This window comes from Prunus mume, linkage group LG2 (assembly GCF_029339155.1).
Source record: "Prunus mume cultivar Tortuosa linkage group LG2, ASM2933915v1, whole genome shotgun sequence".
NCBI lineage: Eukaryota > Viridiplantae > Streptophyta > Magnoliopsida > Rosales > Rosaceae > Prunus > Prunus mume.
Genome location: NC_142699.1, coordinates 1,493,001 through 1,520,106, shown reverse-complemented (window position 1 = coordinate 1,520,106; position 27,106 = coordinate 1,493,001). Strand labels below are relative to the sequence as shown.

The 27,106-nt window shown below is 34.8% G+C and overlaps 1 protein-coding gene across 1 annotated transcript; it reads right to left on the bottom strand.

Annotated features, from left to right (window-relative positions):
- Window positions 1-1,475: 1,475 nt before the first annotated feature.
- On the bottom strand, window positions 1,476-27,106 carry EBS1 (EMS-MUTAGENIZED BRI1 SUPPRESSOR 1). Its single transcript, XM_008220554.2, has 37 exons — window positions 26,767-27,106; window positions 25,414-25,833; window positions 25,153-25,306; window positions 23,961-24,132; window positions 21,651-21,724; window positions 19,720-19,816; window positions 19,534-19,646; window positions 19,284-19,399; window positions 17,376-17,433; window positions 16,406-16,558; window positions 16,204-16,302; window positions 15,959-16,102; window positions 15,376-15,444; window positions 14,536-14,624; window positions 14,236-14,398; window positions 13,828-13,962; window positions 13,594-13,693; window positions 13,411-13,505; window positions 13,157-13,269; window positions 12,852-13,062; window positions 12,497-12,565; window positions 12,170-12,315; window positions 10,997-11,098; window positions 9,628-9,775; window positions 8,311-8,367; window positions 8,086-8,216; window positions 7,854-7,942; window positions 7,380-7,729; window positions 7,168-7,257; window positions 5,428-5,492; window positions 4,155-4,257; window positions 3,899-4,057; window positions 3,655-3,795; window positions 3,428-3,471; window positions 2,945-3,059; window positions 2,186-2,338; window positions 1,476-2,053 (listed from the first exon to the last, which is right to left on the bottom strand). The coding sequence occupies exons 1-37, from the start codon at window positions 26,925-26,927 to the stop codon at window positions 1,877-1,879; spliced, it is 4,875 nt and encodes a 1,624-aa protein (XP_008218776.2). The 5' UTR covers window positions 26,928-27,106; the 3' UTR covers window positions 1,476-1,876.

Here is a 27,106-nt window from a genome sequence, read left to right as displayed (position 1 = left end):
GTTGTGTTGTGATTGATTGATTTTTATTTTTATTTTTATTTTTTGAGAAAAAGGAGATGGATGCATCCATTATACAGGCCAAAAAGTCGTCAGTTAAAAGGGGTTAGTCTAAAGCCAATTCGGGTTTAGGAAAGGGTTTTGATTTGCATATCAATGATCTCAAGTTTGAATATCCACGGAATCATATTTGTGTGTGTATGTGTGAGAAATCTCCATGTAGTTTAGATTATAAAAAAAAAGTTAATCTAAATACGAAGGAGTAGTTTTAAAACACCCAAAATAGATTATAAAAAAAAACTCAAGCACTATTTAAACATATAAACACACCCAAAACCCATCATTACACACACTTAAAACCCATTTATAAACACACCCAAAAAGTTGACTTTGGGGTTGATTTTGGGTGTATTTCTATGTTTAAAAGTGCTTGGGTTTTTTAATCTAAATACGAAGGAGTTTATTTATACAAATATAAATAATCCATATGATTAATATAAATGATAACCATAAGGGGAGTTTCACTAAAACACCCAAAATGAGGGTTGAAATTATATCCAAACACTATTTAAACATAGATAAACACACCCAAAAAGTTGACTTTGGGGATATGTAAATACCATGCCTAGGAGGGTATTAATCTAAATACGGAGAAGTACATCAACAACAACAATTGCACAAGGTGTACCTCCACTCATATCTACTCTAGGCTAAGAAATTTCTGAAAAAAAGCTCCAAGCTTGCAAAAACTAGACATATACCTTGGCACACCAAACTACAACCTTTTAACTCTAACAAGTAGAAAATATAAGTAGAGTACTACATGGTTCTGAATAATTTTAGGCCCTTTGATTCAAGGAAAATAATTGATGGCACCATGCCTTTTTTCATAGAATAAGAAATGGAAGATTAATCTCTTATGTTTGGTAATGCGGCAAAAATCTTATAAAATATTATTTTATTTTATTTTTGGTGTGTAGTTTGTCTATGAATTGAATTAAAATTTTGTTTAATTTTTCAATTATACCTCAAAAATTGAACAAACTAGAACCATTTTTTACAAAAATTTATTGTGACAAGTACCCTTTTTACTCATGGTTATTAAAAATTTCTCTCAATCAAAGGAAAAGATACAAAAAGAAGCTCCGAGCAATATCGAATTGTAGAAAAATACCGCCCCGATGGCAAATTTAAGATTAAGCAAATGGCAAGTTGGGTCTCTAAATTGCAGAAGATAGTTGCTTTGTCTACCCACATAGGCGGAGTATGTCGCAGTCGCCGGAGCCAAGGAGGAGATGATATGGCCGAAGGGCTTTTCTTGGACGAATTAAGAAAGAATGGGAGCAAATAATATTTATCTAGAGCTGTCAATAGGGTTAAGCTGTCACAATTGCATCCCAAAATAATCTGAATGTGAGGAGAATTTCAGGGGCTGAGGTCGCGTGAAATGAAATAGGAAAATATATTATATATCAGTATTTGTAAACAATAGCTTTCATTTATATTGTCATCAAATATTGAAAGATGGCAAAATCTCTTGTATTCTTGGTTAATATATAGCAACAATAATCTCTTTTCTAAAGTACATCCAGGGCCAAAAATAGTACATCTAGGGCTACTAGCTAATAAGCCTGAACGAGTCTCAGCAGCTAATCAAAAATAGAAAATGAAAATGAAAATGAAAAGCCTGCAAAGCCTCTCTTTTCAGGTATCACATGGTCTTCTTGCTGGCCAAAATCTCTTGTTTAGCATACAACAATTTCACCGTATGGAAGGCTCTGTCACCTTGAGGTCAAATTATGCAAAGTGTACTGGCTACCCAAGATCTTTTGCATAATTGCTCTACTTATACCAAACCATAGTGTATTTTATATTATATTCACAACTCTGCCCTAGATTCAAGGTCCTCTGCTGGACTGCCAATCACTGATTTCTCCGATTGATTAGGCAGTGGTGTGGACTCTTGGACGTCCAGTTCGTCACCTAAGATTTTTGCAGTGAATTGCCTCGCCTCCAAATCAAGATCTGGCCATTCAGAAACTATTCTTCTAGCTCCCTGCAAGATTCAATAAAATTCAGGAAAAGTAATTGCACATCAGAACACTGAAAAAAAAAAGTATAATGATAACTTGGCCAAGGTGTGTGTACTCAGTAGGGAAAAAAACAAACCAAAGGAACAAACATCTACCTGAAGCTTGGGTTCCTTAGTCATGGGATTGTTACAAAGATCAATGGTTTTTGCTTTGGACTTTGTGGCATTACCACACCATGATTCACACCACAGCCATTCTTGCGGTAACGAAAATATCGGTACTGTATGTTGAGCATAGTTTGGAAGATCCTGTAACATTAATAGTGGCATTTAGAATGGTTAATGAAAAATATAATGGAAATGTAGGTCTGGAAAGAGCCTCCAAATTATGTGTTCCCAATGTAAAATTGTTGGGTTCTTATTTGTTTTCTCCTCCATACAGAGATAGGAGCTTGCTGATAGTGCAATGGGTATGTTTGCCCGATGATTAGGGTCGTTAGTTTGTAAATGCATTTGGGTGTTTTATGCACTGCTATGTTGGAACGGCAGCAAGCACACATCCATTTTCTTTGTTTGCACGTATACAAAGATAAAGTTAATGTAAAATTCGTAATATCATTTTCATTGCCTAATTAATCAATCATTATACATGTTGGGCCCTACTTGAGGAGTCTGGGCCCACATGTGACAGTACTGTTAAAATATAAACATTCAGTACCCAAGTGGGGTCCGTATGTCTCTGTCTCATCTTCGAAAATCAATTTATTATGCCTTAAAATGAAAAGACAAATAGACTATCAGACAGACAAAGACATGCACAAGCACATTAATTCTCGTCACATACATCATAACTGGAAGCGTAAATACGTGATCATGCAACCAAAAGAACTGTGAATTATGAGCTTAACCACTTGCCTGATCCAGATTAGATAGACTGTTTGGGTCCTTGCTAAGAGTCTCATAGAAAACTCTCAGATTATCTCCTGCTGCAGTCTCTCGAAATTTCTTCAAATCAACAACATACAAAGCACTGCACAAAATCAACACATCAGCTCCGCAAGTTTTTCCCTCTTGTTAGAATAATAATTTTTGGCTCAGATCCTAATAGTTTTAAGCTTTTGAAAACCATGATTAGCTAAAAATAGTTTATTAAGTATTCAGAACAAAAGATTGTAAGTTCAAATCCTTATACTTGCAAATTCTCAACATAAGTTGAATTCCCCATGTTGAGCCCTCTAGTGGTAGGGAGAAGTCCACATGTGAGAGGTAGTTCTAGAACATCAAATAAATGCTGGCCCACATCCTCACAGGCTAAACTTTTGAAAACAATAGTTAACTACTACAAATATATTATTACTTAACATGTCCAACTTATGATCAATTTCAACATAAACTGACCTTATGTGATAGGATTTTCCCCGTAAATGTTCTTTCCAGAAACCCTGTTCCCAAAAAAAAAAAAAAGAGAAGAAGCAAGTAACCAATGATGAATTAACAAACTACTCCATAACACTCTTTCTAACAGACATGGATCCATGAAATTGGTGACAAACTTCATTCATGAATGCATAAAAAATATAGAAACTGAAGAAAAGAAAAAAGATAAGGGCATTATTGATAACTACTTGTCTCCAAAACCGATATCCATCCATATCCTTGTTGTTATCACAAAATGGAGTATATGCAAGAGGTCTTCCTTTTATATCCATGTCATAGAGTTCTCCCATGTCTGCCCTAACAACTTGATCTGCATCAACAAAAATGACCTGCAGATATTGGCAAATATTGAAGATGTCAAATATATACATATATACATATGAAAAAGCACTAAGACAGCAAGTTGTCTTACGAAATATTAAATGGCAATACCTTTTCCAAAGAAAGGGGGAAGATAACATCAAGGAACAAGATTTTATAGGCCCAAATAATCCTTTGCTTTTCTTTCTGCTTGTGCAACCATGTAGGCCACTTGTAGGTGACTAGTTCATACTCAAACCCATATTCTTGAGCCATAAGTGGAATGACATCCTGCGTATAATAATAATGAACAAGTATCCAAGTAAGCAGTCTCATTTTTTTCTCTGCAAATGAGCCTTGACAAATGTACAACTTAAACATTTATAACCTTGAACTGAGGAGACAAATAGTTCTTTATGAACCAGAATTTGACTGGACGACGGGTGTTCTTCAAGACACTTAAAATCATGATCTTTAGAAAACGTTCATATCTGCCAAGTTATATCACAAGAAAGTCATTAAAAGATTTCACGCTTAATGGAAAAATTAAAATAAGCCAATCTCATAGAATAATGATGACAATTTTTCTTGTAATTACTATCATGATAGTTGTAATAACCATTCTCATTTTTATTTCTATTACTATTATCTAATTGCAAAAGTTGTAAAATGAAAAATTATTTCGGTATGCAACTAAGAGGGCGGGAGCATTTATCTGAGATCTGTCCAAAAACCAATTTTTCAATTCAACGTGTATAGGCATATAAAGAACCAATTTCAACACTTTAATTGTATCGTATGGCACAACATCTGTGGGTCAATTTCAGAACCCCTGAGGTTTGATTTAATTGTACTCACACCCCACTGGGGTCCCAATGAAATTGACCACACCACCATCTGCCAAATATTTATGAACTCCAGGCTCGTGTACTTTTGAGACAACGGCTTATGGAAGTTCACAAATGTTATTTTGGATCATCATTTGTGGCTTTCACCTCCAGGCTGGAAGACATTAAAAACTAATTCCTAAATACAACATGTATACTCAATCTTTGATTTTTCATAAAAACCAATGTTTATTAGAAATAACAGGAGTACAAGGAGGATGAACAAGATGTCCATTAACAATAATCCAAACAATGATCATGAATTAAGGAAATTTCAAAGTTACTGAGTTCCCAAAATAGTAAGATTCCATCTATCCTCTAGGAAAATGAGGACCATATCAAGCATGGTGGGCCAACCAATTTATAAGTTGCATAACTGTCAAGCCACAAGATATTTCAAATCTTGCTTAAATATTATAGAAATGCACATACAATCAAACATATAAGACATATTAAAAGAGAGAATATCACAATCTGAACAAGAATGAAGTTTTGTGAGAACGAGTTAAGTACTTTATTTTTTTTTTTTTTTAAGGAAGTACTTGATATTTAGTAGTATCCTACTACATCATGACTCTTTATGACATTTTGATCATCTTCAAGTAAATATTGTACTTTCCATTTATAATACAAGGCAGAAATTAAAAAAATTAAAAAATGTTGATAAACAAAATAATGATGCAGAAGCAATCATGGACTCAATTATGTTCACCAAAGAAAGACTGTAAAAGAAAGCATAAAGAAGATCAAAATCAAGAGAGAAGAAACACTCACAGGTGTCCAGAAGCAATAGAAAAAATATTAATCGTTTTTCCATGCCGTACATCCTTTCCTTGCTCCTAAGAAGGAATAGTTGCAAGACTATCATTACCCAAAACCATAATAGAGAGTACTATCAAACATAACCAGAGTCTAACTGGAATGATATAATGTTTAATTAACGTAAGGTTTTACACATTATGCAAACTGTAATCAATAATAGCATATCTAAAATTAGTCAGAAGCAGTATTTGAGAAAATCGAAAAATACACACAAAAAAAAAAAAAAAAAGCAGTAAGAAGTTGCATAAAGACCAAGACATTTGCTAAACCTAATGCAATCCATTTGGATGAACTGGACTTAATCAACTTCTGATTGCTTTTAATTAAAAGTAAATAAGGGGAATGTAGACTAATAAGTTTAGTGATGAGCCTGTATGAGGTTTTCGCTTTGTGCCAAAGGGAGGTTTTCTATGTGTCACCATTTCAGATGTTCAAGTGGCATTTGTGAAAGTAAGACAGATCTTGGATATGCAGTTTTGGTGGCAAACAAATTAGTAGGTGAGAAATAAACAAAAATGTGGTAATATTTTTCAAAATGGACTTCGGAAAAGCTTAAAAGCAGGTTAAGCGGAACTTCTTGGAAAGGGTTGAAGAGCTGGTCGAGTTATCTTCATTACTGGGATTGTTGGAGTACTAGAATTGTTAAAGCTAAACCTGATTTGAGAAAATGGAGGTTGGATTTATCAGGAGAATTTTCTTGCTAACCTTTCTTTAGTTTCCTAAATACAAATGATGCAGCTCCGGCTTTTTTTTTTCCCCAGTGCAGACAACTTGGAAAGACTAAAGTCAAGATTTTGGTTTGGCTTGGGGCTCACCAGAGGGGAAATACTTGTTATTTTCTTCAGGGTAGAGAAGCTGCTATTACTCCTCAGCGGCGCATTATGAGTAAGATACAGAGGGAATGCACTGATCATATCTTCGTGTATTCTCAAGTAGCCTCAGGATTATTGCATAACTTTGTGTAAGGACGCTGGAGTGAGTTGGGTGACTGCAACAGGGAGTTAATCTTGGCTAAGTTATAAACATGCTGCACTTCGCGGAGGGACAAAGACTATACTTCAATGGTAGTGGTAATGTCTTGGCTGTACTATGGATAATTTGTGTGGAATCAGAGGATCTTTGGAGATTATGGAGTGGCAAGGGCAGATGATCTTTGTGAGAGTTAAGGTTTTGGTCTTCACTAGGCCATTCATTTCAACAGACTTTAAAGATTATCTTTTTCTTCTGTAATGTTGGATTGGGGAGCAACTGTAGTATTTCTTTTAAACTGAGGGTAATTTTAAGTTATTTCTGAAAATCTAACCTTCATGGTCCTTTTGCTTTATATATACAGACTAAAATCCAAAACACCAAACTGATACATTCCAATTATTATATAATTAGCTTTTTCTTGGTATGTATATAATTCATTAAGTTTAACAGGTTACTTGTATCCACCAGTAGAGACAAATATTAACCTGACTCGGACCAATACTAAATTATATACTTCTATTATGTTTATGTATAACTACAACTTGTTATTGATTTCCATTAACTAAGTACCAATCTATAGTTTCTTATGGCTGCCCATTGCAATGATTGAAGAAATGACACGTGGTACATTGTAATTTTACCAAAAACAGAACAACAGCAGTTCAAGCAATGTTAATACAATCCCGTGAAGAAAAGAAAGGAATTACTAAGATTCCTTACCACTGAAGTACTTCCACTCTTTTTTGATTGTTCAGCAGCACCAATAAAACCAGAAGCCCATTTCAAGAAGTTGGTGTTCCAGCTACTTCCCTACAACAATGGAAGGAAAAAAAAAAAAAACATTTCTAAGACTACACACTAAGACAATATTTGGTCACAACAGTAGTAGGAATTAGGACAATATTTCAAAAGTAATAACAAGAAGCACTCACCTCCTTATTATCCTGTGTGTTGTCTTCAACATCAGACACTAGCAATTTTTCATGCTCCTTTCCCTTTTTCTTCGCTACTTCCAGGTGAACTACTTTACCCCGCAAATCATTTATGGTGATGCGTTTGGAAAATGTTTTGCTTCCACTTCCGTCACCATTATCTTTCAGAACATAAAGTTCCGAACTTCTACCAGGAGCAAGCTGCAAGTACCAAACCCCAGGAGACACTTTCATTTGCCAATATCCCAGATTGGCCATCACAAGAGTATCAACCAGGTGAGGTGTACTCTTAGTACCAATAATCAACTGAAGGCCACGGGGAGGATCATGATCTTTCTCAGAACAATGACCTGGTTAAGACGACTTGTCAGTACATATGACAACATAGTAGTAACCCTCACCTCACCCTTAACTTGCAGTAAAATTGTAAGGTAATGCCGAGTTACAATTCATCTCAAGAGAACAAAATCATACCCGTAAGGACGAGAGCTTCAAGCTCAAACACAGCTTGTAATGTCCGTGTCTCACCAAGATTCTCAAGCAAAATATTATCCAAGTCATGGCTGTGTATAATTAGAAATAAATTTAGTAAAGGGCAAAGCATAAAAAGTGCTAGTCATAACGTAAATTCTTCTACATTTTGTTTGAATCAGAGTCAATGACAGTATGACAGAAACTACAAACTTGTGTTAATGGAGAAACTCACACTGCAATAACAGGCTCAACTAGCCACGGGTCAGGAACATCAAGATTCATTGTGAGAGTTTTGGACAGTGGCATGTTTGCAAAAAAGGCTTTTGGCCCATTTATTGTGTAGTCGGTGCTGCTGAAGTCATCCTGCAAATATGATGACAAAGAGTCTGATACAGGAGTCTACATTCCAATGGAAACAAAAGTATTGGGCTTATAGAAAACTAGTCATCTAGCATACCACTGTTGGTACCACGTATCTGTAATAATTCTTCAGAGGAAGATCGACAAGAGAACTCTGAAAAGAACTCAATTGTTAGAATGTGGAGAATATTAACAGTACTGCATTAACAAAAGCAGTGAGAGAAACATATACACCTAGCCATGAATTTACAAAAATACCAAAACCAAACAAAAGACCATCTTTGGTTTATCGATGGCAATAGTCATAAACAGTACTGTATCAACACATGGATACACTGAAAAGGCAAAGGATAGGCTTTCTATTATTTGTAAATCAAAACTCATAAACTGCTTGAATATCAAACCAAACAGGTAACAACACACCGTGACCTATGGAAAAAGGTCAAACCTCAAAAAGATAAAGCCACAATAAAAAGGCTATACCAATCATGAGTCAATTATTCATTCATGAAAATTTGTTTCTCATTCCATTTAAAAATAAAAATAAAAAGGCTATACCAATCAAGAGTGAATTATTCATTTGGTAGATCAACTTGAATGTGACTTTTTAATTCTGTTGGCAGGTCAACTGGATGGTAAACCAAACACTCTGGCAAGGAAATCTAAACATTTATAACATTTGATCAGATTTATTTCCATTTGTGGGTGGTGACAAAAATTGCCATCCCCAAACTTTGGGATAGCAGAAATCAAGAGAATACCATACTTGGTAAATACAAGATCATCTAAGTTTACAATTCAAACAAACTGAACAAAAAGGAAAGATGAATATGACCCGAGGAGAAAATAGAATGCAGCAGAACAAGTTTTGTTGAGTCCTTTTGCATGCTATGAGAGACCAGGGATAGACAAAATGTAGAAAAAAGTGTTGTCTTTCTTGGGTCCTCTATCAAAACAAAAAGCTCTGAGGCAATGATTACCAGATAAACAGACGGCCATAGTGAAATCAATAACAATATTGAACAGTTTATGATAATAATCAAATAGCTAATTGAAAATTGTTGACGTGATATATTAGGTTTAGGGTTTAATATTTAATATAGTTGACTTTGTATCCTTTTTGTATACTTTGTACATCTTATAAATACTTCAGAATGAGAAGAATAAAATCATTCGATTCATTCAGATTTCTAGAAAAATGAATGGTTTGGATCATGAAATCCGATTGTGAGGTGCACTCCTAAAGGGCGTTTTGTTCCGTATTAAGTTGCATGCTAGTTTGTGTTTGAAAATTTAACTCTATATATATGAGTTTCTGTACCAAAGACTGTAGAATGGAAAGAACACATAATAGGTAAAGGCATTCATGTATCACATTTATGAAGTTTAAGCAACTGAGAAAGTATTATCTCACCATTGGATTTAGTACAATCCTCATGCTGGGCCGAATGTATTTCCAAAGAACGCGAAGAATTGATGATAGCTTCTGGCCATATGGACTTAAAGGATCAACAACTGCATCGATATGAATACTAGAATTTTCATTGTTCAAAACAATGGCACTGTAAGGATAAAGAAAAAGAGGAGTGTAAGATATAATGGAACAACAAAATACATAATCTAACTTTTTACAGACCCCAACATATCCATGAGAATCACCACTACAAACTATACCAAGGTGCTTCTCTCTTAACCATTGTTCATATATTTCAAAAGCTATACTTTTGTACACAACAGAAACTCAGACTATAATCAGATACAAATATGGGAAAGTTACAAAAGATGCCCCCTTTTATTTCCGTTTTCACTAAACATTAGAAACTACAATCAATTGCTTAAGTTTTTATTTTAATACAAGCGATAATCTAAACTACAAGGGGAAGGGGGGTGTCTCTCACACACACACACACACTACCAAGGTGCCATGGGGGTTTGAACCTAAGACCACAAGGCTGCAAATCAAGGTCCTCCTACAAATCTAAACTGCAAATCTAACAGCAATTGGAGGCCTAGTTTGGGGCTGTAAAAAAAGTCTCTGTCTCACATGTTTGGTAAACACTATTTTTAAAGTGCTGTTAGTACAAAAAGCAGTGTTAAAACACTGTGAATAATGACTAAAATAGACATGATGTTAAAAGGTGCCGAAGTTGATGGTTGTGGTGGGGGTTAGTGAACCTGGAAGACCACAAAAAGGCTGCTATTTAAAAATAAACACACCCAAGCACTATTTAAACATATAAACACACCCAAAGTCCATCATTCCTCCTAGGATTGGGTTTATTTATAAATTTGTATTACAAATCTAAACTGCAAATCTAACAGCAATTGTGTACTTTTAAGTTTTAAGGAAGTTGGGCTGCAAATCTAATATCAATTGTGTACTTCTAAGTTTTAAGGAGTTGGGCTCGTTGTTCACAATAAGGGCTCGTTTGGGAGTGATTCTGGCCCAAAATCACTTATGAGGAGAAGCACCTCCCACGTTCTTCTTTACATAATCACTTAAAACCACTTAAAGTGACTATATGGAGAGGCGATTCTAGAGGTGATTATTGGCCTATTCAGAACCACTCCCAAACAAGCCCTTAAAATTTGCACCCAACATCAAATATCCAGGTGAACTGCCACTAAAGACCACACTCACTCATGCTTTTTCTTAAATATTAGATATCTAAAGACAATATTAAAGTTGTTTACATGGTATTATGAAACTAAATTACAATGAGACATCTAGTTGTCATTGCCCCATACTATATATACACTCAAAGAACCAGTTATCTGTTTACCTATATTCTGCATTCAAAATGTCAAAGCGTGCACTTTCAGAACTTCGATCCCGCATAGCCATTGAAGATGACACACACATGATAGTATCACTAATGAATTTGCTGCAAGTACCATTTGAAAAATCACAATTAGTCATTACCCAAATAAAAGATAAGATGGTGAACGAAAAAGATTGATGTCAGTTACAAATGGCCAAAATTTATCAGTGATCCCTACTGAGAGTCATTATCGACATTATCAGTCATCCCCAGTCACCCCAATTATATGGATCCCTTATATCAAATTATTTGCACTGGATCATCCAAATTATGGAAAGTCCAACAAAACTCCAAGGTCAGGACTTGTACCAATACCCAAAACTCAAAACTGAATACATGTAATCACAATTAGTCATTACCCAAATAAAAGATAAGATGGTGAACGAAAAAGATTGATGTGTCAGTTACAAATGGCCAAAATTTATCAGTGATCCCTACTGAGAGTCATTATCGACATTATCAGTCATCCCCAGTCACCCCAATTATATGGACGGCTCCCTTATATCAAATTCATTTGCACTGGATCATCCAAATATATGGAAAGTCCAACAAAACAGGGAAATCCAAGGTCAGGACTTGTACCAATACCCAAAACTCAAAACTGAATACATGTAATACAATCCTCAAGGAGACCTGGGTCATGGACCAAAACAGTGAATATGGCATGCAATAACTGAGATTCAAAAACAATAAATAAATAAATTTTAAAAAGAAAGATGAAATCTGTAAAATTGTTTGCCACCTTGGAGAGCATGTCATATAAACTATGTCTTAGAATATAAAGTAATTGTTGGCCCACGTCCTAACAGCTTAAGCTTTGGGCAGCAAAGGTAAACCAACAAACTTCCTCACTAGGTATCCTATGCAAGAAGGCAGAAGCAGAAAGCCAATATCTCTCTTTCAGAATGAATTTCTAGTTTATGTTCATATAGAAATAATTAAAATTTATTGACTTACAAGAAAACTACTGGAACATGCTTAGGCATCTTAAATTCAAATACACAGGATCAAGCCAAAAAAAAGATGCATAATTATCTTTGGTCTCCACAATGGTTGGGTTAAAAACTTGCAGCTGATTTAGGATGTAAGCAGAACGCATTGCACAGTTAAAGAAAAGAAGCTTGACTAAAAAACCTTGTTAGGGTGTCAGGATCCACATCCTGCCACTTCACTTCTTCAATAATTTCCACTATGTGCTTTATTCTCTGTGCAAACTCCAGAGACTCTAGAAGACGTAAATCATGGCTCAAGAAGGTGCTCTCGTCATTTAAAAGTGTCACCTATATCATCACACAAAATGATTTCATTAATATAGGGATGGTTGCCTAGACATGGAAACTAATTGTAAAGACAATTATTTTTAAAAAAATATTGAAACTTTATACTATGTTTAAGTAAAAGAGCTGAAATAACATTTAATATGACTTCCAACTAAGTAGAATGTCAACATAGAAGACTCACCCTTCCATTAGTAATGACTGCATTAACACCAGATTCAAGGCGAAGCTCCCTATATAAAAATTGTGCTACCTGAAAACCATCATGCACAGCTATCACAAGAACATTCTCACAGTAGATTACCAATGTCTGAACAGATAAAGACAAAATGATTTCTTAATAACACGCAAGGCCAAAAAAGGAAAAAAGGACGAAAAAAGGGCAAAAGCATCAAAAGAACCCTATACACAGAACTATTTGCGAGGAACTACAGCAGGCCAATGTGTACCAGAAGTCAGTAGGCATCTGATGAAAGCAGTGAACTTATACACACTAGAATTTAAAGATAAAAAGCCAAACCACACAGATAATTGTATACCTTATTCATATATTTTCCCAATTTGTCAGCAGAAAATTCAGAAAGAGCAGATCTATAGGGCTTTGATGATAACCCATTAGCCTCAGCCAACTCACAGACTTTATCTATAAATGCTTGAGTGCTCTCAGCAGCTTCAGATGGTGCAAGCAAGTAATTATGCTCATATAATGTGCACATCTGACTCAGAAAGTTTAACACCTTTTTCTTATGGCTGCACAACAAGCATGAAAAATTAACATCAGTTATGTATTCATTGCCCATAGCTTTGATAAACATTCCCATTATGCTTTGATAAACGTACAAACCTATATGAGGATGCGGTGATTTCAAACGCCTTCACGAAAAGAAGACTAGAAACATCAGCATGCTGATTGACACTGAAAAGCACACCTACTCGAGCAGCATTAGACCCATCCATCTGAATTACAATGAAATAAATAAATACAAAACAGAAAACAACATCTATAATTATGATGATGGTGATGAACATGTTTAGGGTGAAATTATGACAGCAAAGATATAATATTAATTTAAAGAATGCAAGTGTTCAAAACTTAACCAGATAGTATAAGCCTTCATGAAGCAGCTTCATCCCTTTCTTTGATGCAACATTAACAGCTAGAAGATGAGTCACAGGCTTCAAATCATCCATAGCTGGGTGGAATCAAATGATCCACCAGTTAGAATTAACTGAGCAAAATTGTATGCACGAACTAAAGGTTTATACTTAGAAACAGCTTACTTTCAGGAGAATGCAAATAGGTAATATCATTTAAGACACCTTCTCCTCCAAGAACATATGTAGACAGAGAAACGAACCTTGGTTTTCCACCAGCAATAATCTACATAAAACAAAAACAAAAAATAAAAGAAAAGAAAAAAATACACTACATGTTAAATCGTTGCAATACATAGACAATCATGACTCTAATTAAAGCATTCTAAATTTTGAATACAATTATTCTAAAATGCTCACCTGTGGATTATAGCGAGTAGTACCACTTTCTGATAAAAATTTATCAAGAACATCTGTTCGAGAATTTATATGCCCATAGTAAACTTGCTCCTGTATTCTGGGTAGCTCATCATTCATGGAATTTATAAGGGCCTCCTGATCAATGTAAACCAAAAAGACTTATGGTTTATACCATCTAGGAACAGTGGACATATTCAAGAACTAGAAGAGGCTACACATGCTATGGATGTTTCAAAAGAAGTTATTGTAGATAGAAGTAGGACAGAGAAGGTTAGGGAGCTAGTGAAAATAGAGTTTAATTACTATGTTGCCCTCAATTTCTAAGTGCATTATTCAGCTTATCTAACATCAAAAGGGTATAAATGATATTGTATTAGTTGACAAACGCTGTTTTTTTCTAAACAATACCTCATTAGAATCCACCACAAGCCCATTCATCAACAGGCCACACTGCAGCTTAGCCAAACCCAGCTTAAAGACAAACATGGAGCTTTCTTGAGAAAGTTCCTTGTAAGTTTGCTCCTTCTCCAGCTTCAGTAATAAATCTTGAGGTGGAGATTTTGCCTTGGATCTACAAAAGGAGAATAAGAGCAGATTTCAGCTCACCCAGAAATAAAATAAGGAATACATATATTTTTAACAGGAAATCATGATTATTATACAAGTATTGGAATTCAAATCAGCCGTAAAATATGTATAAACACTTACAATACAGTTTCTACAAATGCTCCTTCGACATGGTGCATTTCAAGAGCATCATCGTCAGAACCATCAGAATCAATCCGCAATTTATTTATCTGACATGCAGAATAAACAAAACAGTCTTGTTTAGGCATAAAATTAAGGAGTATTGCTTCACACGGCATTATCTTACAAGTCAAAAATAGTGTGCGAAGATGTTAGTGCACATCAAGAAGCAACATTAATGCAAAGATGCCCAGAGAATACAGGGACCATCTAAAATCATTCAAGTTACAAGAGAAGTTCTTTATGGCACTTTTCTATATCTAATTTCTCCCTCCGAATTAGTCCAACATGAGGCCTACTTATACAAACATATTAAGATGTAAAATCTTATTTAGTGGTAAAAAGAATATGTCACTGTGTCCAGGTACAGGATACAATGTGCCTCTTTTTCTAAGAATGAAGTAACTCCACCATATGCAACAATGTATAAAGTAAGCCTATTTCTAATAACCAATCCAGAATACAAAGAAGTAAGGAGTAGAGATAAAATTAAAAAATTGAAAATAACACATCAAGACAGGGATCAGGTGCTTTAGTCAATTAAGCAGTAGGAACATTTGAGCAGACTTAGCACACAGCACAACACAAGAAAACAAACAATGCAATGAACACGTGAAACAAAAGGATGCAATAAAAGATGACAACAGTTGAAATACTGTGACATTATGACAGCAAAAAAAGCTACAGAAAAGCAATATATGAAAAGCAATTATTATATCTCAATTGAAATATCTTTTTAGTGCAATTATTATTAACTAATATGGAGACAAATTTGACAGAAGCATAACAGCAGACACTTACATTGCTCAAAAACTGGAAAGCTGTTTGAATTCCATGATTCTCCTTGATATAAATGAAGAGACGTATAATCTGCACAGACAAAAAAGTGTTTCTTTATAATCCAGGAGCCTCTGCAAGGAAAACCATTTTCAAGAATCGCTACTGTAAGACATGAAAAATAGTTTGTATGATAGGGGCATACGGAAGGTTGCTAATATTAGAATGTGAGCATCCAACCAAAACCAATTGGCAATGTGTGGAGACACCGGAGATCATTTAAACCACTAAGGCAAGGCTTCTATTTCTGATGTGGAATAATACTCTCAACACACACCTTCACATGTAGCATCTCTTAAGACTAACAAGTGGACAACACATGTTATTTGGTGACGTGAGCACATGTGGGTGTTAGCCCATACCATGCTAGAATGTGTGCATCCAACCCCAAACCAATTGTCAATGGGTTGAAGGGAACAAGATCTTTTAAGGTATTATGCAAGTCTTTAATTCCACGATTTGGGATAATACTCTCAACAGCTAAAGCATAGGAGGAAATTAAATACACAACAGAGTGACAAAATAAGAAATGTACAGAAGAAATTACCAAGCTGGATATATCCTCCCCAATTTTACTGTCATCTTCACCGCCACTAGTTTCAATCTGCTTAATGAACTTCGAAGAATACAGTACAACCCCAAATCTCATAGGGAAGTTATTCTCGTACAAAGACGTAATCATGTCAATGGACTGCAAGATTTGAACAAAAAAAGATCATCCAATAAGTATAACCCAGCAAGATAATATGAAACCAGAATATCACTTATCACGTGGCAGAGAATAAAACTTACCTCAAGACCACAAACAGTTGCTGGATCAATAACAGAAATTGCATAGAAAAGGTTTTTACGGATATAACGTAGCTGTCCAGGGAACACTGGCATCAAAATCTACACCCAAATATATTGTAGAGATCATATTTCTAGAAAAAACATAGGCATATGATGTCATCCAAAGTTGAGAGAGAGGGGCTGAAAGAAGCAATATATCCACCTCATTTAGATTATTCCTCCATCGTTTATACATAGCATCTTCTTCCAAGTTATTTAGATAATGAACATGATTTGAACGAAAATCTACACGGAGCATATTAGATTCTGGAGGAGGCACAGTCGACAGGAGTTTCCTTGCAGTGCTATGAGGAATCTGTGATAATTGATAGTAACAATATATCAAGCTAACTTCAAATCTATGGTATAATTCATTGAACAACACTGCTCAACACTACTATATATCAAATTTGAAAGAAGGCCTACAGGACTACACCAGGAGCTTAGTCAGCTCAAAGTCAGATATACAAAGACATTAGACAAAGCCCAACCCAGCCCAAAATTCAATATCTGTGCTGGAATTAACCCATGAATTGGATGTGCATCTGCCCATCTCAGCCTCAACCACGTTAAATATTTTAGGCATCCAGAAGTAGGAACAAATAGTACAAATGAGTGTCATACCAACCCAAGGATCCCCAGCAATGTACTCTATTCAAAAGTAGCTAACTGACTGAAAAAGAAGATTGATGAAAGTGAAGGTGATATCCCTAACTCAGATCACCTTTAAATAACATTTTAATCTAGAAGTGCCAGACCATTATTTTAATCACATTTCACAAAGATATTAAAATATAAAAATATAAAAACAAAAATTGCTTCTGTAAGACAAATAGTTTGTAAAAAAGGGAGGGAGGGAAAGGGGGCCAATAACACAAATTTATACCCCCTTAAAAAATTTATTTATTTTTTTAAAAAATAATAATAATAAAATTAATTATAAATTTAAAAAAAAAAAAAAAAAAAGATGCTCCCATTTAAGACATAAAAACTGACATTGAGTGAATCCTAAAATTGAAAGTTTAGCATTTCATTTTATGGGAGTGAACAGGTCAATTGCATGAATTAACCACATATGAACCAATGATGTGCACTCTTCCAGCTAATCATAGCTAAGATTGAACTCCATTCACCTTCAATTTTGAAAACTGATCCGCCAATGATAAATCCTGATGTACCAAGTCAACCAACCTACGAAATATTAAGGAAATGCAATGTCAGTGGTTGAACAGACTAAGTTGAGCATTAAACTTGTAAACAGTCGAATGAGTGTCAAACGAACAACAGAAAAGTATAAAGGTGACAGGAATAGAGCTGGACATATAGATACCAACTCAAGCACCTCTTACTGTAATAACAATTGATACCATTTTCAATCAAACGTTCTCCACTAAAATCGATAAATGACATTCAAATTTACAACAATGCATGGTTTTCTCAAGATTTTGGACAATCTATTGGCAAATAAAAAGGTAAATTCAATCAATACAAGTAGTCTGCTTTAACAGAAAATACTCAGGCAAGGTTAAGAGAGCAATTTCAAGAGTGTATTAAAAACAACAACAATATGAGCAACAAGCAAATCAATTACAGTGAAGTACTACACAATCTACCCACCTATACTGCATCTAAAATTTGCCTATCTTTCACCAAATGCGCCTTAGGCAAGACCATAACCCCCAAAAACTTCTCTTAATCTAAAAGGAAAAACATGTCATACACCTGAATTTCATTACTAATAAATTGTGACATTTCCATGAGTTGATGTTTCCAAGTTTTGCATCATTTCACTGACATTACAAAACATTTCTGCATCCAAACAGATTAAAATGGTACATGCAACACAAAATATACCCACGGAGGATCGTAAAGATCAGCACAAGCGTGAAAGACAGACTCGAATAGGACAACATCCCAAGACTCTTAGAAGGGTTGATGAATACAATTTTGAACAAGCTAATGGTGAATGATGTGAAATTTTAATGTGGCGAGATTTCTTATGTAAGGTAATCTATAATTGGATACATGGTTAGTAGAACATATTAAGATGTATTCATACTGGTAATGAGATGCAACAGCAGATTAACCTGGGACTGTTTTTATATGGGAGAATTTTTAGTCTCTAAATTATCCTACATGCTTTTCTTGATTTCGCTTTAGAAAATCCAGGCTCCAACGGTGATTGGAGTAACATTTAATTATCTTGCAGCTGCAACAAGGGTTATATTTATATCTATTTTTTGGGGTTATTTTTCTTATTGGGTCTGTGTACATGAGGTGGAATCAGGGGCCATTTCAGATCTGTGCTTGTTGTGGGTCTATGGCTGGAAAGGAAATAATCCAGAGTGGAATCATGAGAACTCAGAGACGAATCAAGGAATTGTAGGCAATATGGTTAAGAGAAGATTTGGAAAATTTTCTGCAGCAGCAGAAGTAGATAGAAGAGCAATTTAACCTGGACACTATTTTTAAAGGCGAGAGTTTTCAGTTTCTAAACTTTTCTACAGACTTTACTTGATTTGCCTTTAGAAAATCTAGGCTCCAGGCTCCAGCAGTGATTGGAGTAGCAGTTACTCATCCTACAGCTGCAAGAAGGGCTCTACATATCTATTTTCTAGGGTTCTTATAGGGCCTTTTTACATCATAATGATGGGAGTATGGGTTATGTTTATCCATTGAGTCATAATATAAAAGTTTTTTAACTAAATTAGACACCTAATGGTAATTGAAATCTGCAAGAAGTTTTTTTTTCACAAAAAAAGAAAAGAAAGAAAGATTACAAAATAATATTAAACCATATCATGTACGATTGAAAAATTATCCTGTCACCCTCCTCAAGCTCATAATACAATTAAAGCAACTTAAATTCTCTCTAGATCACACAAACATTTGTCAAGCCAAAAGAAATCCTACACGTCTAAATTGGTTAAAATAGACAACCACATGCATCACCATCAGTGTGATAACACAAACTGTGAGAATTATGCAAGTTTTTCAGTGTGAAATGATAAAAAGAAAATCAGTAAGAGAAAAAGCATTACAGATAAAGGTCAATATCTTCAATATTGAGTAAAGCACCATTCAGAGCCATTAAGGACTTGCCAGGTGGGATCATTCTCTGGTTTGCACTTATTTCATCCTTAACTGAAGCATTGAGCTGTAAAGCAAAAAGCTTGGTGAATTGATGACAACAGCAAAAACAAAATATCTATTCTGGAAATATTTTCACCATGAGGAAGAAGAAATTATTTAAGATTCATGTCAAATTCAAACCGTACAAAAATGCTTTACCTTCATGCGAGATAAGGAAGAGACAATGCTTGGAAAATTTTGATTAATTTCCTGCATTGCTTGCAAGGGATCAGAAGCATGAACTATCCTCTGTGCAGTTTGATGTCCTAAATCTGTTCAAAAGAGTAACATTTAGCACACTGCACTTCATCAGAAAAAAAGACTAAAGCCTTAATTTGCAGATACCTTTTAGTTCCCAAACATCAAGTGTATCAGATACTGTTGATGACAACAGATAATCCCTGAATGCCATTACCTCTGATGTGAGTTCAGGTCTGCGTTCCTGCAAGTAGATGGAGCAAAATAATGTCATCCTTTATGGTGATTGGGTGGAAGTTCTGAACATCAAATTATCCATTCCCCACACTACAATAATTCCATACGAAGTTATAGAATTCCATTTTTTGATAAAATTGAATTGTTAAATATAGCATCAGTTAATGGCAAGTCAGCACAAACTCACTCAGAAGCAGCAAGTCAAAGTTACCTTCCATTACCTCTCCAAATTTGTACAATAATCTTCATATGAAAATTGAACCATCTTTGAGAACCTTTGCTTGTTGTTAATGGTATCTACCTTAACTTCTGATTTTAATCACTACTCCAGCTTTAGTCACAGAATCAATCATCTTTCCTAAAGTCTGCCAATAAAATGATTTTTCTACATAATTAAAAGCATGTGAGGTCCCCTTCTCTCAAATTATCAATCAAACCTTTTGAAGAGGGCTTTGCAATTGATCTTCTTGGAACAAAATTAGGTCAATTTCTTTTTTCACATGTTTAGTGATCTGTTGGTCATACCCTGATGTTGCCCGCATGGGTTAAAACACAAAAACGTATGCTTTATTTCAGAATATACAACATCATAAAACTCACAAGCTTAATAAAGAGCAGTTGGTGCAGCCTTTGGTTATGCTTATATCTGTCTATAAGTATCATGATGCTGGGTTTTACTAATCCTCTAGAGCTTGCTAAACATATCAACCAACCCTATTAATTCATAAGTCATAAAGACCATCTAATAAATTTCTCGATCCCAGATTAATTTTCTGTGTCCACTAGTTTCTTTTCTCAAATTTTAGTTGAGTCCAGTAGCCTTTACTACTCATCTTTCTCATAACTTCTTTAAACTTAGTTAATAACACATGGTATATCTGTGGATCATGAAAATCCAAGCATAATATTCACAATATGTGTGTAAAACATTTAAAACCACGATCGTATCTAATGACAAATATACATACTTTTTCTTTCTTTTTTTAATAGAAACGATTGTATTGATAATCAAGAGGACAAGCTGTCCTCGACTAAACAACAAAAGCAAACACTACTTAATCAAAAGCAGGAAACTAGAAACAAGAAGAAAACCACTGAACCTACACCACCCTAAAAAAGGCTAGAAAAAGCATCTAAGTAAACATATCTTAAGACAGCTCTCATATCTCTCAAGATAATAGGATAATGGTAATCCTTAAAATGTTCGGTGACAGATGCCCGAAGAGAGGCCCAAAATTTTACTCTATTCCAGAGTTCTTCATAAGTCACTCCATCATACCTATTCATATATACACATTCCACTTTTACTAATAAAAAATGTACATGTGCATATATATATATCACTTATCCCTAATCTGAATTGCAACTTAATTTCATTCTCAATTTCAAAATTCACCGAAAGCAAGGGCGTAGCAAATCAGATAAATCCAAACATTATTTTATTCCTTTTCTATTTATTCCATCTTTTTCTGCCTTCTATAAAAGGGACAAAAAAGGAAAATTTTCAATTTTTTGTTCCAGTATAAGACTGAACATTCTTATGCTCCATTTTTCTTATTCGTGGAATGGTGACCCCTATCAGCCTTTTCCACTTGACACGCTACACTAAACTCAATGGTGGCTCCATACCCTTATAGGTTGGGAATTGTCTAGAAATCAGTCTTTCAGTGGAAAAATTACAAGGGCTTCCATGTGAAACTATTTGCTTTTAATAACTTTGCAGTGTTTCCCATCCACAACGATCAATATTTACAAAAAGATGGCAAGGAAGCACACCAACCATTTGCTTTTAATAAACACTTTGCACTGTAACTTGTGCTATTATATAAAGGATAACAAACCAGAATTTTAGAGAATATAAACCCTCTGACTTCTTGGCTTAGATCTTCAGTCCTCGGATCTTCTAAAGTGACCCCTGCAGCATAAACCTCAAACTCATGAGGTTCTTAACCACAGAAGAAATTAAAAAGACTCCAACACCTAAAACACATGAGTAAAAGCACAAAAAAGATTTTACTTACTACAATAACAAAACAGAATAATATAAAGATGTGAGGAAAAAAAAAAGAGAAAAATAAACTATACAAAATAGTGTACAATTCATATTACTGAAACTTTGCAATTTTCTATCCTAAACCTAAGTCTTTGTAAATAGAGTCAAGGCTATCCAAGCCGAGTTGAGCGATTAGTGTGCAAGCTACTACTTAAGACAGCCTTCAAGCTACATCATGAATCAAGCTTACATCCTGTGTGTGGATGTGGAGGTAACTAACGTCGAATCTCAAGTCTTAAGTGGGTCAGTATGACTTTGGTACACATTCGTGCATGTAAATAAAGGTGTGTACCTTTTAAATAAGTGATGATTTATCTTGAAAACCAAACAAAGAAATGGTTTTCTGCGATTCGTTCAGGCAGAATTAATGGTTTTCTGTAGTTCACTCAAGCAGAATCAAATTCCACTCCAGCAGCTTCTGGAAGAGTGTAGCAATTGGTTTAGAAAGAGTAAAACTGTATCAGTTGTTTTGAAACTGCTCGAGGGGATCATGTGATTCTGTTCCCCAAAAAATTATATATTATTTTTATTCATGCATTCCAATGTCTCTCTTTATTTTTTATAAGACTACTACATGTCTGAGTTTCTTAGAGCTTACTAAGTCTTTAGAAACCTTTTTGCACTGACTCACTTTTGACTCACTTTTGTAATTGACTTTGTGAGAATTAAGCTATTCATAGTCGTATTATTTTTCTAATAAACATATCACATTGATTTGGTTTTGTATCTGTAAGAGTTTTACTGATACTGTAACAAACCCACCAAAGATAATAGATACAAAACAATACAAAGAAACAATCCCCTTCAACAGATCAGTACTAACAATTCTACATATGAAACTCAATAACACTTCCTATCAACAAAGCACATATTGATAAATAAAAAAGCAACTGCTTTCCAACCATATTAAATATCTTAGAAGGAAACATCCCGAAAATCAAATGATACTGCCCTCAAACTCTCTCCAACAGCTCCACACCAAATCATGAATAATCCTATAATATAAATATATAAAAAAGCACACCACCTTTTCCACATATCAAATTCAATTCGGTTTCAGTTATTGATGTTCTGGTGAATTTGTTTCTGCAAATATAACTTTGGATATGTTGGATGTGGCAGTTCTTTGTTAATCAGCAGATTAGGTTTTGTTCTGGCAAATGGATGTGGTAGGTCATTGTAGTGGACATCTTGCCCCCATTCATATACTCTTTTAGTGTGATTAACAAAATGTATCTTTCTATGAAAATGGAAATTTAGATTTTTTAGTATAGAAATTCGAATAGAATTCTTTAGTGATCTAAATAGTATTTTGTTTTTTTTAAAAAGAGTTCCAACAACCTTGAACATTTAATTTAATTTGAATTTTTTTATCACATATCCACAACTATAACAACAAAGACCCTATACACGCACAGAACACGCTCATGTATTAGCCTAGTTTTTTTCTATGTTATATACTTAAGTGCAAAAGTTTTCTTCTCAAAGTCATGCAACACAACTCACTTGCTATCTAACTTTCTAGAAAAGAAAAAAAGATAACATATTCTAAGGTTTGCCTATAAGCAAAAGCTATTCTAAATTAAAGAGCCACATGAAAAGTGGAGAATAAATGAATGAAAGATGTCCAACTCATGTACCACTGGATAGTGGGAAGAGGACCGAAATGGAAGAAATTAGAAATCCCCCACCTTGAGAATTGACTCCAACTGAACTCAACATCATGAAACCAAAATTATGCGTAAAGCATGTACAAACCCAATTGAAAGAACTGGAACTATTTCTACAACCCATGAAAAAGTCAGTAAATAAAATCAAGTGAAAGAGAAACTGTAATTCGGCACACAGAAATTAAGGAAATAATTATAAAAATAACTTCTGAGATTAAGACGCTTAAAAATATTGAAGTGTATACTCGTGCAGTAAAATAACTATCCCAAAAGGCAGTAGACTAATACACAAATTAAGTTAGTAAAAGATTGAACAGAGAAACCCTTCACCAGCACCAGCTTCCCAGAGAGAAAACAAACTTTTAACTTCTAAAGATTAAGCACAGCAGGGGTGCTCAAGGGCAACAGCTAGAATCAATTATTCTAACCTTTCTTTATAGTACTATCATCCATAGCCTTATACTCCATATTCTTCAAAGCAAGTTCTACTCCATAACCACCCAAGTTTACTGAATCTCTTGTACCAACAGCACCACAATGGTCAATCTCCGCATCACAGCCAGAAGGCAATACTTGTCTAGCAACATACTTAACTTTTCCCTGGAAGTTAGCCAATGTATGAGCAAATATAGCATAAAATCACACATAAAAATTAGCAAACAATCAAAGGTACGTATGATGCGCATAAAATAATGCATGCAACACTCACCTAATATATATACCACTACATATAAATGTACGCATATAACAGAGCTATTACACAGCTGGTAAACATGACAGCATCATGATAATTTGGTAATATTAGTGGCACATTACACTTCGACAAGTTAATAAAGGAAAAAGTAGAAAATGAACAAAAAGAATACAAAGCTGACACGTTAAATCAATTATTTCCCCCATGTTCACTACCGTACATCCAGGCATTATGTGTTTCAAAGAGTATCCCTACAATTAACAGACAAATTGGTATTTGCCAATGCTATTACATTAGTTCTATGCTTGTAGCAAGATCAGAAACAAAATACACTACATCTTATGTTGCAAAAAGTGTTTCTGTTGGTGAGAAGTGTAGATTCAGTCACTGCTTCAAATGTCTAACGCCTACCGCCTCTATTAGAAACATTTTTAAATCTGCCCTATGGTTTATAAGCTAAAATGAAATGCAGGTCAAAAAACAAAAGAAAGCTACATGGTAATATAAGCCTCTAATTTCTATAACCAGTTGGTATGTAAGCAATTTATGTTGCTCAAGTGAACAAAAAAAATTCTAAGAATCCAAAATTACTTTTACTTTGCTACACCTAAATATATTGGGCTATATTCACCTTCCCTGATGTATTATAATATGATTGATAGCCATTTCTAGATTTCTAATACAATTTTTTTTTTCTTTGAATACCAGCGATAGTCTAAATTACTCTAAATTAATCTAACATACAGGGAGGGGAATTCGAACTTGGGTGCAAGGGGTGGGCTCACTGCCCTGGCCAACTGGCCTAACCCACGTTTGGACTTCTAATACAATTATTCCAAATTGAAAACAAAGAAAAATCTAACGTAGTATGAGTAATCACTCTAATGTCCAAGAGGATATTAAAGTGAATAACACAAGTTGCGAACCTCTTTTGCAGCTTCAACTAGGGTGAGGTGGAACTCCCTAAAGCAATCAGTTCCAAGAGCTCCATAAAGAACAGCAACCGGACTTCCAACACTTGAATCAAAATGGATGTGATCAAATTCGAAAATTTCAGGCTGTTGAAATGAATCTCCAGAGCTGAAAACCAAGAAATATAAAGTGAGGAATTGCGCCCAATATGGCTTCTTTTTTTAGAGTGATAGGCAGAGATAGATAACAAAGCAAAATGAAAGAGCAGTTCTTACGACTCTCTGGGACTGTGAAGCCAAATTTTCAAATCTGCAGCATCAAAGAACAGTGCACCTCCAGTATCCACCCAACAACATTTCCCATTAGGGCTTTTTGGGTTTAGACCAACATTCAAGGGATCTGACCTTTTACCTTCTACATGCTCGCTCGAATTGCTTTCATCAACCAGAGGAAAAGAAGATAGAGACTCCTCAGCTAGTTGTCGATAAAGCACCAATGTTGGAGATGCAGATCTCAGCATAAGAGAGAATTCAAACAGAGATGCCAGTGGTTCACTTAAAATAGAGAGGCCATGTTTTACAATTTTTCTTAAGCAATCTTTAGCGTTATGAGAATTAACATCATCCTTCTCACTCTGATGCCAGACCTCAACAAAGTCCCAAAAAAGGTCTTTCTGTTCTTTTGATAGTAATTCACTGCATATAACAAAAGACGGAAGATAATAATAGCTTAAGAAAGGCACAACATAGGAAAATAAACTGTATTTACAAAAATCAGGGAAATTTAATTTACTGATTTCAATTACATTTCAACACCAAATTTTAACTTATCTAACAAATAATCATCTAAAAGATATGATTCTGTTATAACCATCATATGAGCACAATATTATGATGTATCCTACTGGAACATGCATGCATTTCCAAGTTCCAAGACAAAATTATCCAAAACTCAAAACCACCTCAAAACTCTCATCCCTTTTAGATTTCCAGAGGGAGCAAAGGGCTTGTGTTTATGACACGTTTATTCTGACCTAAACTTACATTCAAGACCATGATCCCCTTTAAGATTCAGTGACTCCTTCTGTTTGGAAAGATTGTGGAAAACTCATGGGACAAATTTCACAGCCCCAATGCTAGTTTCTCCATGAAAGGACTCATACTTTTGGTCATCTATAGGGAAAAAAATTGATTTTTGAATAATGTCACAACAATTGCCGTCTAAACTACATAAAATTAATGAATTCTTTAAATTTCTACATATACTAGAAAGAATAAAGGAAAGTGTCCAAATCAGTTTAAGATTGACTATCTCCATACAAAAAAAACTGTTAGATATCATTTACTTTTCTTCTTTCTAACATTTCGACGCCTAACTCTCGCCATTTTAACTTCATTTTACCATGTTGGAATTATATTTGTTGAGGCATTGCTCATTCCATGGTTGCCAAAACGCACTCCTATTCAACCATCATTTTCCATTTCTTTTGAATAAGGGCAAGCAAATTCCTATTCGTCAAAGCATGCGCTTTGCATTAAATCATGGAAAGAAAAACTTACGCAAAATTTAACAGACTTAATGAGAATAATAAGCAAGCATTCACATTCATAAATGCATATGCAACCTACCCAGCTTCTAGGAGCAATGGAGTACCGGACCACTTGGCCCGAACCGCAGCCTGAACATTCTTAGGTCTTCGATTCTGAGCAGAAACCGAACCAATTCCAAACACTCCCAAACAAATCACGATGGTCACAGCACAAAACACGAATTTAAAACGGGTCCCCATTTGCAGTTACCAAATGAAACAGAAAGAGTTGTGATCCTTCAAAGGCATGCGAGTCCAAACAGATCCGCCATTGATGAATCAGAGAACGAACGTCATGTGGGATTTTCCTTTTGTTAGTTTTAGGTTTTTCGGCTGAGAGCGAAGACTGACGAAGAAGACGACTCAGTGAATGAGAGTGA

Excerpts from the sequence above, each read along its gene's own strand:
- EBS1 (XM_008220554.2), bottom strand. The coding sequence starts at position 26,927 with ATGGGGACCCGTTTTAAATTCGTGTTTTGTGCTGTGACCATCGTGATT. Across the intron at positions 19,647-19,719 it reads TGATGTTTGGGAACTAAAAG|ATTTAGGACATCAAACTGCA; the intron begins GTATCTGCAAAT and ends TCTTTTGAACAG. Across the intron at positions 3,796-3,898 it reads TCCCCCTTTCTTTGGAAAAG|GTCATTTTTGTTGATGCAGA; the intron begins GTATTGCCATTT and ends CAATATCTGCAG.